The 13,320-nt window shown below is 57.4% G+C and overlaps 1 protein-coding gene across 4 annotated transcripts in view; it reads left to right on the plus strand.

Moving 5' to 3' along the window:
* The first annotated feature begins 1,584 nt into the window (after positions 1-1,584).
* The window catches only part of PTCH1 (patched 1), a 75,739-nt gene continuing 64,003 nt past the window's right edge, over positions 1,585-13,320 (plus strand). For 2 of the 4 annotated variants that reach the window (XR_008233508.1, XM_052777146.1), the window contains exons 1-2: positions 7,652-8,669; positions 10,262-10,454. Coding sequence is in view for 2 of the 4 variants with exons in the window: in XM_052777146.1 (XP_052633106.1) it covers positions 8,466-8,669; positions 10,262-10,454 (397 nt within the window). In the remaining 2 variants the exon portion in view is untranslated. Of the gene's footprint in view, positions 2,038-7,651; positions 8,670-9,857; positions 10,025-10,261; positions 10,455-13,320 lie in introns of those variants that run through there. The other 2 variants (XM_052777147.1, XM_052777148.1) reach the window with 2 other exon arrangements.

A 13,320-nucleotide genomic window follows, 5' to 3' on the forward strand; every position in this document is an offset into this window, starting at 1 on the left:
ATTCTGCCTCCTACCAACTTAAACAACAGTACTGTGGCTACATGGCATGATTAGGGTAGGTACTGTGGATGCTATCCTATCCAATATATAGAGTCAGAAACCACTGGAACTTAATATCAGGAGTTACGATGAGTTTCTCTGGAAAATTTAAGATTGAATGCGTTGGGTAAGAGGACTGGAGGATTACAACCATGACATCTATGCACCCTCTACCCCTGCTGTCTGTCTTTTGCTTCAGTAATCTAACTCTGTGCTTGATCAGTGAGGCCATAAAAAGTGATGTATGTTTTTCATGTAGTCTTTAAAAATCCTGTAAAATGTCTTTTCCCATGCTCTTCCAACTCTTTATCATTGACACAAGGCCCTCTGCCATGTAAAAATAGTAACAGTCTTGTAGGCGAAATGTCCTTCTTGCTCATTATTTTGATGCCTAGCCTGGTTTTATGCAGGCAAGAGTACGTATGGAGTTAGGCTGTTTGATGCAACGTGATTGCATCTGAGATGTTCCCTAACAGTTTTTCTTATATAATGTTTTTATATTCTTCATGGTGAACATACAACCATAAGGTACAGATTATCTTCTACTAGCAGAATTCTCTAACAGGAGCAATACATATAAAACACGGCTAAAGAGTATCCAAAAAAGTCGTGTGAGATCACTGAACCCAATCATGAAGCATGTTTTCTAAATGTATTGCAAACAGAAATATCTGGGCAGCTTGGACACAAGACTACGGCAATATGGAATATATTTTATTCTCAAAATAAGTTATGGATATACCAAATCTGATAGCAAATCAAATGTGACTGACTAGAGGAAAAGGATCTTCCATAAATAATTAGTGACACATCTTCCAAGACACACCATTTGTTCCTTGCAGTATGCCCTAATCCGGAAGCCACACTTGACATCACCTCTCTCAGACCCTGTAATGATACTCAGCCACCACAAGATCCTAAAAAGGTAATAGTAAATTTCTGCGGTGTTTATATTCTGTTTGTAACTATTGAAGAAAGTGTTGCTTTTAAAAGGGAAAACCGCTGTGCTCTTCTCAGTAACATTCAGGTATTGTTCACGGGAGCTAACTTTCTTGTATTGTGCGGCTTCACCACCTGAAAGCTGACTTTCTAGTGACCCCTAGCAAAAATGAGCAGGACGGGCATAAACCTTTCAGAACCAAACACACTAAATCAGGTGCAGTGCGGGGTGCCCAGCAGCCAGAGGAAAACTCTGCTTCTCTCTCCCCTCCCTACACGTCCAGCTATATATTTCTTTTGACAAGGAAACCGCATTCCACCACCTGGCACCTTCCACGCTCTCCCTCTTCTTGAAATCCAAGGTGGGAGAGGGGAGGGAAGGCAGAGGTTGAAGGAGACCTGTGCGCTCTGCTCTGCTGCGGGGGGGAAGCAGCGGGGCGGGGGCGGGGGCCGGGCCCGGGGCCGGGGGGCCGGGGGGCCGGGGCAGCGGGGCGGCCGGCGGCACGGGGCTCTCCCTTCCTTCGCTTTTTTCCCGAAAGTTTATTGTAAAGGGGTAACGTTTGCGGGTTCGTCACGTGACCCTGACAGGTCCTGCCTATTGAGAGCCAGACCACCCACATGGAGGACGATGGAGCTGCTTAATAGAAACAGGCATGTAATTGTGAGGCTTTCCAGCACTCTGCAGAATGCCTGCAACCTAGGAGGGTTATTTTTTTACACTTTCAGTTCCTTTGGGGTAAAAGAAAAAAAAAAAAAAAAAGGAGGAGGAGGAGGAGAAGAAGAGACGGAAGGAAGGAAGGAAGGAAGGAAGGAAGGAAGGAAAAGAGGAACTAAAAGGAGAAAGAGAGGGAAAGAAACAGAGAGAGAAAGAAGGAGAGAGAAAGAAAGAGAGAAAGAGAAAGAGAAAAGGAAAAAAGAAGGGGGGGGAAGAAATAGGACGAAAGAGGACAGAGGACGAAAACACTGATGTCCCACTAAAGCCACCAGGGCCAGTCAATGAGGGCGCACCCACCCCTCCAGCACGGCTCCCCACGAGCGGCTCCGGCAAGGGCAGCGATGGTAGGTGCAGCCCCGGGGGGCCGCGGCGGGGCGGCAGCGGGGCCGGGGGCCGCGGGACCCGGCGGACAGGGCCCGGGCGCGGGGCGGGGGCCGGGGGCCGGGGCGATGCCGGGGGGATGCTGCGCGGGCCCTCGCCGAGGCCGCCGGCGGCTGGGGCCCGGGGCTGGCGCAGGGGGTGGGGGGAGACTCCCTCCAGCCGCCGGGGGCTGGGGCGACGCCGGGGGCCCGGGGCCTCCGCCGTGCCGGGGGACCGGGGACCGGGGCTGCGGCTGCCGCCCGCCGGGTCCGGTCCAAGCGGGGACGGCAGCGCGGGGCACGGCCGGGCGGCGGGGGGCAGGGGGCTCCCCCGGGTCCGGGCGCTGCTCTGCCCCTCGCCCGGGCGGCTGCCCGCGCTTCGGCCGTGCTGCGGCCCGGATCTCCCGGTGGGGAGGCGCGGGAGGGACTGGCCGCTGATGGGAAGTGGCTCCTGCGGTGGCCCGGTGCGGTCCGGCAGAGGACTGCAGACGGGTCCCCGGTCTCGGCCTCTCGGCACCTGTGTGAGCGGTGGTCCAAACAACCTGCCGTGCGGGGGTGGGGGGGGGAAGCCCTCTCGGGCCGGGCTCCGCGGGACAGGGGCTGCGGGGAAGATGCAGTTTGCATCTCCTTTCTCCTCGGGAAAGCTGAACAGGGCTTCTTAAAGGAGGTGCACTGAGGAGCCCTTTCCCTCTCTTTGCAACTCAGGCTGAATGCCCGCAGTCAGTGGAAGCTGCTGAAAACATACAGCTGCACGGAAAAGGAGGGACACTCATTCCCTAACTACAGCAGTGAAATACATGTAGTGCCTTAGATTAAGTTTAGTAGTGGCTTCAGCCTCTGGCTCCAGTATCGGACTCTGCATGCCGTTGGTACCTGGCACCACCGGCACCGGTACAGCACTGCTGTCACCGGTTGTGTGCGTGTTGTCCCACTGCTCCCAGGGCTTGGAGGGCGGAGGACATTCAGTGACACATCTCACCCTTGGCTGCTGCCTTAGCCCCAGTATGGGAGGTAGACCCTGGTGGGGGGGCAAAAGAGGGGAGGGGAATGGGGGAGATGTCTGGTGTCATCAGGTGGTTTTAAAAGAAACGTTGGAGCCAGGGTGGCTACCTGCCAGCTACCAACCAGATAGCATTTACCAGTTCTGGTTAGAGGGTCCCACATAGTTTCAGCATCAGGCTGATAGGTGTATCTAATTTCTGGTTAGGGCTATTAGGGTCATTGTGCGTCTGGATTATAATCCGACACTGTATCTGGACAGGAGGTAGTATTGTTGAGAAATGTTAGGGCTGAGGAGGGAGGGGGAGGCAGAGAAATCTTTTAAAACCTATTTGCTTTCAAGAGCCAGTAGATACAAAACTGGCAGCCCACTCTGAATTAAAATGTCTTGGGCTTCTCTGTTTTTATCCTTATTTCACACACACATGCACACACACGCACGCACTCACACACACACACCTTTTATTTTGTTCTGCCTTTGCCACAGTGTATAAAGCCCTATTGAGACATGTAGGCGTGATGTGTAAACCGGATTAGCAGTATGAAAGAAAGACATACAATGAGCCTGAATTGTTTTACTTCCTTTTCATTTCTCACGCCTATATCTCTAATAAATTTGTTGCTCCAGCAGTGGGTCAAAGAGATCGTGTTGCTCAGCTTTTTTTCTGCAAGACCTGATGGCAGAGATCATGAAAATGAATGCCCTGCCTTCTGCCAAATGCAGGACTTGAGCTATATCTTTACACAGACCCAGTGTTGTCCGGCCTGGCTAAAAACTGTTCAGTGTAACTTTCCCCTCTCTATGCACAGTAAAGTCCTGCAAGTGGCAGGGCATTTTGCCAGGAAAAGAATCTGTTTTGAAGACGACTTGGGTTTACAGAGCTAAAGCCCCCCCGCGGAATATGACAAGGTCTGCTAGGGCTGGGATGTCCTCCAGCTTTTGGAGGGAGAGGGCTGCTGCTCCCGCCGCTGTCCTCCGCAGCTCCCCGGGCGCTCTGGTTCTCCCCTGGGAGTCCGCTGCTGCGCGGGAGGAGCGCGGAAACCTCGGAGGCTCCTCCGGAGGCACATTTCCCCGCGGCCCTCCGCGGAAGAAAATGCCAGCGCTCCTGGGCTGGTGCTGCAGATCCCTCATTTGCTCCTTTGTGGCGTGCAGAGCAGCTTTCCATTAAAGGAGATCAGGGGTAATTAGCCGCATTATTTTGACAAGTTGGCTCGAGCAGTTCCCTTTCTTCCAGGGCTGAGGAGGGGGAAGAGGGCTAGCTTCGTGCCGCCGCCGCCTCCTCCTCCTCCTCCTCCTCCTCGCCCAGGCGCGGGGGTTGCGCGGCGGCGCTGCCCGGCGGAGCGGCTCCCCCGCCGCGCGCCGCCCTCCCCCGGCGGCAGCCCCCGCCTGCCCCGGGGGCAAGCGGGCCACGGCGAGCGGGGGCGGAGAGGCTCGGGCTGCTCTGCAAAACCCAGTGAAGGTGCTGCCCTGTGGGCCTTACCTGGCGCCAAAGCCGGCGGCAGGCGTGCTTGTGGGGCAAGGGGCCGAGGCGGACCCTCGGCCTTGCGCCACGAGAGACAAGAATTGGAGAGAATAGACAAAACCGGATTTTTTTCCCGCAAGTCCTTCTTCCGCCGCGGTGAGCTCTCTCATAGCCCCTACAGAAGGAAGTGTCCTTTCTTTATTAAGGTAATCAGATGCTCCAGCAGTGCAATGCTTTTTGGTGGTGTGTCCACGGGCGATGAGCAACCTGGAAAAATGTGTTAAAGTAAAATCGGCATAAATACCTGTTACCCATTGTCCACCTCTGTTGGATTTGATCCCTCATCTGGCTGGAGGAGGCGTGAAGGTCTGCAGTATTGGGGGTTATGGGCACAAAGGTGACCTAAGTAAGAGGCAGAGCTTTACAAAATGAAGCTGCTATGACCGAAGCCCCAAGGTTCTTGTATGCCGGCCCTGGCTGTCCAGGAATCGGGAGGACCAGGTATAAAAGGTTGCAGACTGCAGCCACTCTGCGCAAGGAGGCACCTTCCCAGGCCTTCACCACAGAGCAAGCCTGAGATAAGAAATCTATGGGATCCCTGCGAGTTGCTGAAGATGGGAAAAAGCCCTTGGTGTGGACAAGCAGTTGCATACACAGGGCATGCATATCACAGCCAGCAGTGCTTACAAATGTAAATAAGGGCAGATTGATTGGGAACAACATTATCACCAGGAATGTAGCACTCAAGCATCAGCTAGGAAGCAAACTGGGGGCAGCCACTGCTCTGACCACCCAAGTGGAGACTTTTACACTGACACTTCTTCCTTAAGGAAAAAAAAAAACAAAAACGAAACAAGGCCAATTAGATCCCTGCAGTAATTCATCTCTTGTGTATGCTTAAAAAAAAAAAAAAGAAAGAAAGAAAGAAAAATCCCTCCAGACCACAGGGAGAGAGGGGAGATTAAGATAGCGCTTGTTAAATTTGAGTCTTCAGACTGCGTTTTGGAACCAGGAGTGAGGACTGACGGGCGCTGGGCTATTGTGTGAAGCCGAGCAGGCAGGAGGCAGGCAGGAGACAGGCAGGGCAGCTCTGGGGGCTCGAGGTGCTTGAAGGGACGCTCTTCCCAGGTTTCGGAGCCTGCTGGGAGGCTGAACCAAAACGCCTCTCCACCCATCCCTTCTTTCTCCATCCCCCAGCCCTGCCACTCCATCAGACCCCGTGAGGTTGAGCGGGGGCAGGAGCAATGGCAGATCTGTTCCTAGCTAGATGGACGGTCGCTTTCCCAAGCGGAAACTCGAACTGGAGGTGGCCGACCGCACCCCAGCTGCGGGTTTCAGCCCCCAACAGAAAACAGCCTCCAGCTCCAACCCCTTCAGGTTTCCTTCTCCCGAGGGGATGCACCTACGTGTGCGTGCCCGACAGCCTGCTGCTCCCAGCAGCTTTCCTGGAGCCAGTCCCGTGCGGAGCACAGGGCCGGGCCTTCACGGAGGCAGGTTTCCCCGTGTGGGAAAAACAGCGGTGGGAGGGAAAGGAAGGGAAAACGGACCCCCTCACCGCCGGCGGCCACCCCGGCAAGCCGCCGTCCGCGGGTGCCTCTAGGTGGTTTCACCCCCAGAGCCTCCGCACGGGCGGCGCGGTGCGCTGCTCTGCGCCGCGCAGCGCGCTCCCCGCCGGCGGCCCCGGCCCCCGGGGCGCTGCCCGTCCCCGCTGCCGGCGCCGGGGCGGTGTGCCTGGCAGCCCGGCCGGGGCGGCCCCGCCGCCGGCGCACGCCGGCCCCGCCGAGGGGAGGGGGGGGCTGGCGGTGCCCCGGAGCGCGGGGGTTTTGCCCACGACCGCTGCCCCGGGCACACGCCTGGCGGGGCCGAACGGCGAGCTGCGCCGTGCCCGCAGGCTCGGCGGGCGGGCACCGCACCGGGCAGCGGGCTGCCCGGGCTGCCCCCCGCACCGTGGGTCCCCCGTCTCCCCCTTTTTCTCTATATTGCTTGCCCCCGAGTGAACGCATAGCGGGCGCGCCTCACAGCCGCGCTCCTCCGCGGGCGCGCAGCAGCCGCCCTGCTGGGGCAGCGCCCCCCCCTCCCCAAGCGCCTTCCCGGGCCGGGCGCGGAGCGGCGGTGCGGGTTTCCCGCTGCCCTCCGCTCCGGTGCGCACGGTGGTCCGCCGCAGAGCGGAGCCTCCGCGGGGAGCCGTGCTGGGGGCCGGGGCGCGCAGCCCCGGGGCTGGGGGGGATGCGCGCAGCTGTAACGGCAGCAATTAATGGCTGATTCTCAATGAACAGAGACGGGGAGAAGCGGTGCCAAAAAAGTAAACAATCGCGTATAGTTCAAGAAGTGTTTAGCGCGGCCAGGCAGGCTGCGTTTCATGGACTTTTACACTAAAAACATTAAAATTGGCTTTCCTCGGGTTTCAGTTAAAGAATGAGACCTAAGTTGAAACAGGCTAGCTACCGCGCGGCTTTAAATCCCTCAAGTGTTAAGTTTTCATTGTGTTTTTCTAACTGGACGGAGTGGTTTTCTTGCAGGGAACGAAGTCTCCTCTTTAGTTAAAAAAGAAAGAGAGAGGGAGAAAAATCTGGCACTTTCTACCGCAGTATCCACCACCCTGTCATTATTTCTGCAAGCCTGGGAATTCAGCTCGGACCTCCCAGTATTTGTTGCAGCTTGAGGCCAAGGTGCCTCTAAAAGGATTTTCTTTTAAGGGCTTTAGAAATCGTTTAATGCTGCTTTCGCCCCGTTTCCCTCTCTTTTTTAAAAGGGAAAAATATATTTCTGTACGTCGATCGCGAGAAAGTTCCGCGCGTGTATTTGCCTGCAAGCATCCCCGACGGAAAAAAAAAAGGGGGGGGGGAGAAAACTTTCTTGAAAAGAAAACGAAGAAGAAAGGGGGGGAAGGCATTCCTTAATGGAAGTATTGCATGCAAAGAAGGCTGGATCTCTTTAAGGCTCCCCCTGAAGCTGGAGATGCACACACAAGGGTTGCCGGCCTGGGTGGTCTCTCTACTTTGGTGAGCTGTTGCTAAGCAGCTAATAATAGTCATGTTTGCTGAGTAATTTCTGCCCTCCCCGAGCCAATCGCCTCGCAGAAACCCAAGCCATCTGACAGCCCCGGGGGCGGGTTTTCAGCTCTTTTTTTTTTTTTTTTCCCTCCCTCTCCATAGCTCGCTCTCTCTCCTCTCATACTCCCCCCCACCCCCACCCCTCCTCCTCTTTATCCAAATGGAGAGAGTCCTTTTTTTCTTCTTCATCTCATCTCTTGAGCCGAGGGGCTGCAGCTCGGTGCTGCCGCGCACACGCCGGGGGAGAGCGCCAGGCAGCCGGCCGCCCGCCGCCGCGGCGGGGCCGACCTCGGAGCCCCGCCGGCCCCGCGGCCCGCGGGAAGCACCCCGGCGCTGAGGCAGGATGGTGCAGCGCGGCGAGGCAGCGCAGCTACAGCTACAGCAGCAGCAGCAGCAGCAGCCGCCGCGGCCCGCCGCGCCGCCGCCGCCGCGCCGCCGTCGCTGAGCGCCGCCGCGGACAGCGGCTTCCCGGAGGCAGCGGCGGCCGGAGGAGGCGATTTCAACGGGAGCGGAGGAAAGCGCGGCGGCGGCAGCCGGGGGGGCCCGGGGGTCGCGCCCGCCCGGCCGCCCGCCCTCACTGGGCGCGGGGAGCGGCCGCCTGCAGCTCGGGGTCCGCGCGCGATGTGGCAATGGGAGGCGCGGGGAGCGACTCGGCCGGAGCGGCCGCGGCGGCAGCCGCCGCCCCGCGCCCCGCGTGAGGCGGCCGCGCCGCAGCAGCCCCAGCAGCAGCAGCAGCAGCAGCGGCGGCGGCGGCAGCCCCGGCGGCAGCCCCCGCAGCAGCCCGCGGCCCGCAGCGCCGCCAGCCCCCCGCGGCCCCACCGCGCCCCCGGGCCCCCGGGCCCCGCCGCGGCGGCGGCAGCGCCAGCGGCAGCTTCCCCGTCCCGCCGGCGGCGGCAACATGGCCTCGGCCGGTAACGCGTCGGAGCCGGAGACCAGCAGCAGTGCGGGCGGCGGCGGCGGCCACCCCGGCCGGGCGGCGAGGAGCGGCGGCAGCAGGCGGCGAAGGACCGGAGGGAATCGGCGCGCCGAGGCGCCCGACCGGGAGTATCTGCAGCGGCCAAGCTACTGCGATGCGGCTTTCGCCTTGGAGCAGATCTCAAAGGTGCATTCAATCTCTCTTTTTTGCAGAGATACACGCTAGTGCTAGTGCTGGTTTTCGGCGGGGGCGGAGGGGGGTGGTGTGTTTTCTCGCGGGGGTGGAAGGAGGAGATGGAAATGAAACAGCCACCAATAAAATGCTGGGAAAAAAGAGAGGGACGTCTGTGACTCTTCAGTGCGGGAGAGAGTGCCGTCCTTCCCTCCCTTCTCGCCTCTGCCTGCCCCGGTGCCTGCTTGCGCTGCGGAGCAGTCCTCCGCTTGAATTTCCCCAGACAGCCTTCGGTCGCTCCCGGCCTCTCCCCCGCGGCTAGCCCCCCCCGGTCCGCTCCCCGGCTCCCCCTCCGCTTCCTTTCCGCCTCCCCATCCCCTCCGTAGCGACCTCGGCAACACCCGCTCCCGGTCGGGACGGGGGGGAGAGCGAGCGGGGCGGCCGCTTTCTTGGCAGAAGTTGTGCTTTTGTGAAGTTCTCCGCCGAGCGCCGACAGGGCCACTGCTCTGGCAGAGCAGGTCCCACGGCAGAGAAAGCTTGCAGCCGTTTTCCTTCCCCGGCGGTGGGAGGGGAAGCGAGTGCCGTAAACAAATTGCCACCTTAACCCTGCCGCGCAGGTCGCGCCGCTGCCCGCGGAGCGGCGGCGGCGGTGGTGGTAATTGTTGGCGGGGAAGGGCTGGAGGTACCGGAGCGCCCCGCAAGCCCGGCCCGGCCCGGGCGGGGCGGAGGGACGGCCGCGGCCGCTAATCTCCGCCGGCCGAAAAATGTTTAAAGTAAACAAGCTCGGAAAGCTGCCTTGCTGCAGGGATGGTTTCACTTCAGAGAGTGGATTTCTAGGCTTTGTAGGAAGGGGGAAAGGAGCAGGAGGGAAAAAAAAAAAAATCCATGTGGCTGCCCTCTTCCGTTCACAAATATTGTCGTAACTTACAGATGGCTGCTCTACTTCCTAATTCAGATCACACAGCGTCTCCAAACTCTATGGAAATGAATTACTTCTGATCTTACAGCGCTGCTCACCACGTGGGTCCTGCCTCAGCACCAAACCCCTGCTAGGAGCTGGGAGTGGGGGAAACGGCAGCAAACTGCTACCGACGAGCTCTTCCGTCACCACTGCTTCCCCCCCCCCCCTCCCCAGCTCCTCAGAGGTCTAAGGAGAACAGGAAAAGGGACTTTTTTTTCTGTTCTCGTGGCTGTTGAGGTTCATCAGAAGCGGTCACTCGCGCCCTGGAGCTGCGGGTCTTGCCTGCGCGAACGCTTTGCAGCCTGAGCTGCCGGCGTGGTGAGCAGCGTAGGCGAGGGCGCAGGGGTCTGATGCGGTGGCGTCACCCCTGGCCTGCGCGTTGGTCCGGGGCGAGGATGGCTACCAGCAGGTACACCGTGGCCTGTGCGTGCGCCCGAGGGTGGCTGCTGGGCGAGGGCCCTGCTGCAAGGGCGCCCGCCTGAGCTGCGCTCTCCCGGGGAGGCTGCGTGGGAATGCGCCCCCAGGAGCTCGAGCTGTCGTGCTCCTGGGGGGGGGGGGGCTCTGCCCGCCGGCCTCCGGGGTGCGGAGGTGCGGGTGTGTCGGCCTGCCGCAGCCCCTCAACTGCTGACCTCTTCTTGCCTTGCAGGGGAAGGCGACGGGACGGAAAGCGCCGCTGTGGCTGCGAGCAAAGTTTCAGAGACTGTTGTTTAAACTGGGCTGTTACATTCAGAAAAACTGCGGGAAGTTTTTGGTTGTCGGCCTCCTCATATTCGGGGCTTTCGCTGTAGGATTAAGGGCAGCTAATCTCGAAACCAACGTGGAGGAGCTGTGGGTGGAAGGTAAGTCCGGGGTCCCCCCTCCTTCTGCTGCCGCCCCTCCCCGCCTGACCGGCCGGGTAAAGGCGGCTGGAGCGGCGGCTGGAGTGCGTGCGTGCGTGTGTACGCCCCTGCGCCGGGCCGCTCCGCATGCCGGGGAGGGAGCGGGAGAGGGAGGGCCTGCCGCCGCCGGCGGGGGCCGGGCTGCCGACGGGGCGGTTGCTTGCCGAGGCGGGCGCTGGGCCGGGGCGCGCGGCCCCGGGCGGCGCGTACCACTTCTCCGCCAGCGGGGGGCCGCGGCGACAGGCCGGGGCGCTCCGCGGCGGGGGGGGCCGGGCCGGGCTACCCTCAGCCTCCCCGCGCCTCCGCCTGCGGCCCGTCTCTCCGTGCGGGAAGGATGCGGGCGACGGGTCTCTGCGTCCCCGGCGGCCGCGCTGCCGGGAGGCGCCCCTCCGCCATTTTGGGAGTGCGTGCGCCCGCGGCGGGGGGAGGGGGCGGGCGTCGCGGAGCGCGGCGGGGCGGGTGCCTCTGTGTGTGGTCCTGTTTTTTGGACAGCTTTCAACTGTGGGGGGAAGCGTTTGTCTCGAGGTAAAAAAAAAACCAAAAAAACCCACCAAAAAAAAAAAGCCAAAACGAGAAAAGAGGAGGGAGAGGACCAAAATAAAAAAGGCTGCCGAGGCGAAGAAGCGGAGCCTGGCCGGCAGCTGGGTGGCCGCGGGCAGTGCCCGGGGCCGGGGGCGCCTCCGCCGGGCCCAGCCCGAAGGCGCCGGCGTAGGAAGGCGGGCCTGGTAAAGGAGAGAAGCGGTACCGACGGGCCGGGGCTTCGCGGGCTGCCTTTCGAAACAGACACCCCCCACCCCGGACAGAAACACCGCGGGGGGGGGGGGGGGGGGGCGGCAGAGCGGCGTCGCTAGCGCCCCCCTCGCAGGCCCCTTGTGCCCCTTGGGGGAGCGGGGCTGCCAGCCCGGGCGGGTTACCTGCTCTGAGAGGCACGGCTCCAGGCTGCCGGGGTTTTTCGGGTTTGCTTTTTTGGTGGGTTGTGGGTTTGGGGTTTTTTTTGTTGGTGGTTTTTTTTATTTTTTTCTGGGGGAAAATATTATTTACTTAGCATCACATTCCCCTGTTAGCTGGGTTGATGTGAAAACAGAATTCCTTGACTGCAGTAGTTACTCTGGGTTTATGTCAAAGTCGCTTGCAGCAGAATTTGGCTTATAAAAGTTAATATGGAAGGCTGCATAAATAATCATTACTAAATAGCTCTCTGTATGTGCGTGTGTGGAAAAGCTAGTGCTGTGTGCAGACAACGTTAGCCGCTGTTATGAAGGTGGTCTGTCCCGCCCTATGGATGGATTAAAGCATATAGGACCAGATTCCATCCTTGCAGGTGACAGCCATATTGGGGTCAGGATGAGGTTCACAGGTCATTTAGTGAGTATTGTTTTTTCTATTTTGGAAAATAATGTGTTAGCGACTGAACTTTTTTTGGGCCGTGTAGTCCAGCAGCCCCAAAATATGATGACATCTGCTGCCAGCAGCCCTGAGAAACAGAGCGGGCAGTGCAGGATCCCATCCATAGGCAGAGATGTGCATTCAGAGTCTGTACTGGTCACTAGGTCCTGTGTACCTTTAATACTAATGCAAATGATTGTGAACATCACTCTTTTTCTCCACTCTTTTTTTTTTTTTTTTTTTTTTAAGTCCTTGTGAGGTTGTTGTGGAAGTTTGTTAATTTTTGCTCATACGTGTTTTGTCTCTGGTTTTCTGTAAGTGTTCCGTAGATAATACATGATTGCAGTTCCATCCAGCACGCTTCCCTGAGGTTTATTCTGCTGTCGCTGGGGTTCACTTACTTGGAAGGGTGATCCCATCCCATTAATGCCACCTACTTTTTGTAACCATGTAATACCAAGAAACTACTTGCTGATGATGCCTGTATGACTGGCCCAGCATTAAAATTAAATTCTCAAGGAAAAAACATGGTTTGTAAAATAGCCACTTGGTACAGTTGCTGCACTGACCTCTTCACATGTCATTATTGCTTCATGGAGGGGGGAGGGGGGAAAGTCTCTGGTATAAAATCTAGTTGAAATTGATCTCTGAGGTTTTTGTGGTGAAGATGAATTCATAATGCAGCTGGTTGTACAGAGTTGACCTGTGTAATTTCACATCTGTTGGGTTTGGTTTTCATGTCAGAATTAAGTAATGTAAAAAGAAGTATTAAAACTCTTCATTTAGAAACCCTTGCATTTCTAGATTGCAAAAAGAGGCTAGCTGATTAAGATTTAATTTAAATTAACTTCTAGTCTTCCTGTTCTAGCACTACATGATCAACTACACAGAAGAGCTTGCTAAAATGTACTTTCTTGGTAGAGACTCTGTAAATGTTCTGCTCATGAACGAGGGTGTTACACAAATAAACCTAACAAATAGCAATCACGTATTTCTGTTGCTACACTACAGGCAGAAGTACAGAGCGAGAATTTGAGATGGAACAGGTATAGAAAGAGATAGTATGGAAAATGTTGTTCGTCCCATGCAGAAGTAGAAAGCAGTGACCAAACTCGTTTTTCTGCACTTGTACGCACTTGGTCCTAACAGCTTTAAAGTATACTCCATGAAGTTACTATACTAAGGGACCCTTTAAATCAAGGTCTCTCTTAGTAGAAGCAGTGGCTGAATTGCCCTGTTTATTAAATAGCTGTCTTACTTTTTTCTTTACCTTTTGTTTACTGAGAGTTGGAATGAACTGGGCAATGTTGGCCGAATATGGTAGATTACTTGAAATACATTTCAGTAACAGTTTCGATTTGCTACTGAAGCTTTTTACAGTTATTACTGCTGGATAAATTGGCAGTATTTACATAAAGAGACTGATTTTGTATGGTGTATT

This window comes from Harpia harpyja, chromosome Z (genome assembly GCF_026419915.1).
Source record: "Harpia harpyja isolate bHarHar1 chromosome Z, bHarHar1 primary haplotype, whole genome shotgun sequence".
NCBI lineage: Eukaryota > Metazoa > Chordata > Aves > Accipitriformes > Accipitridae > Harpia > Harpia harpyja.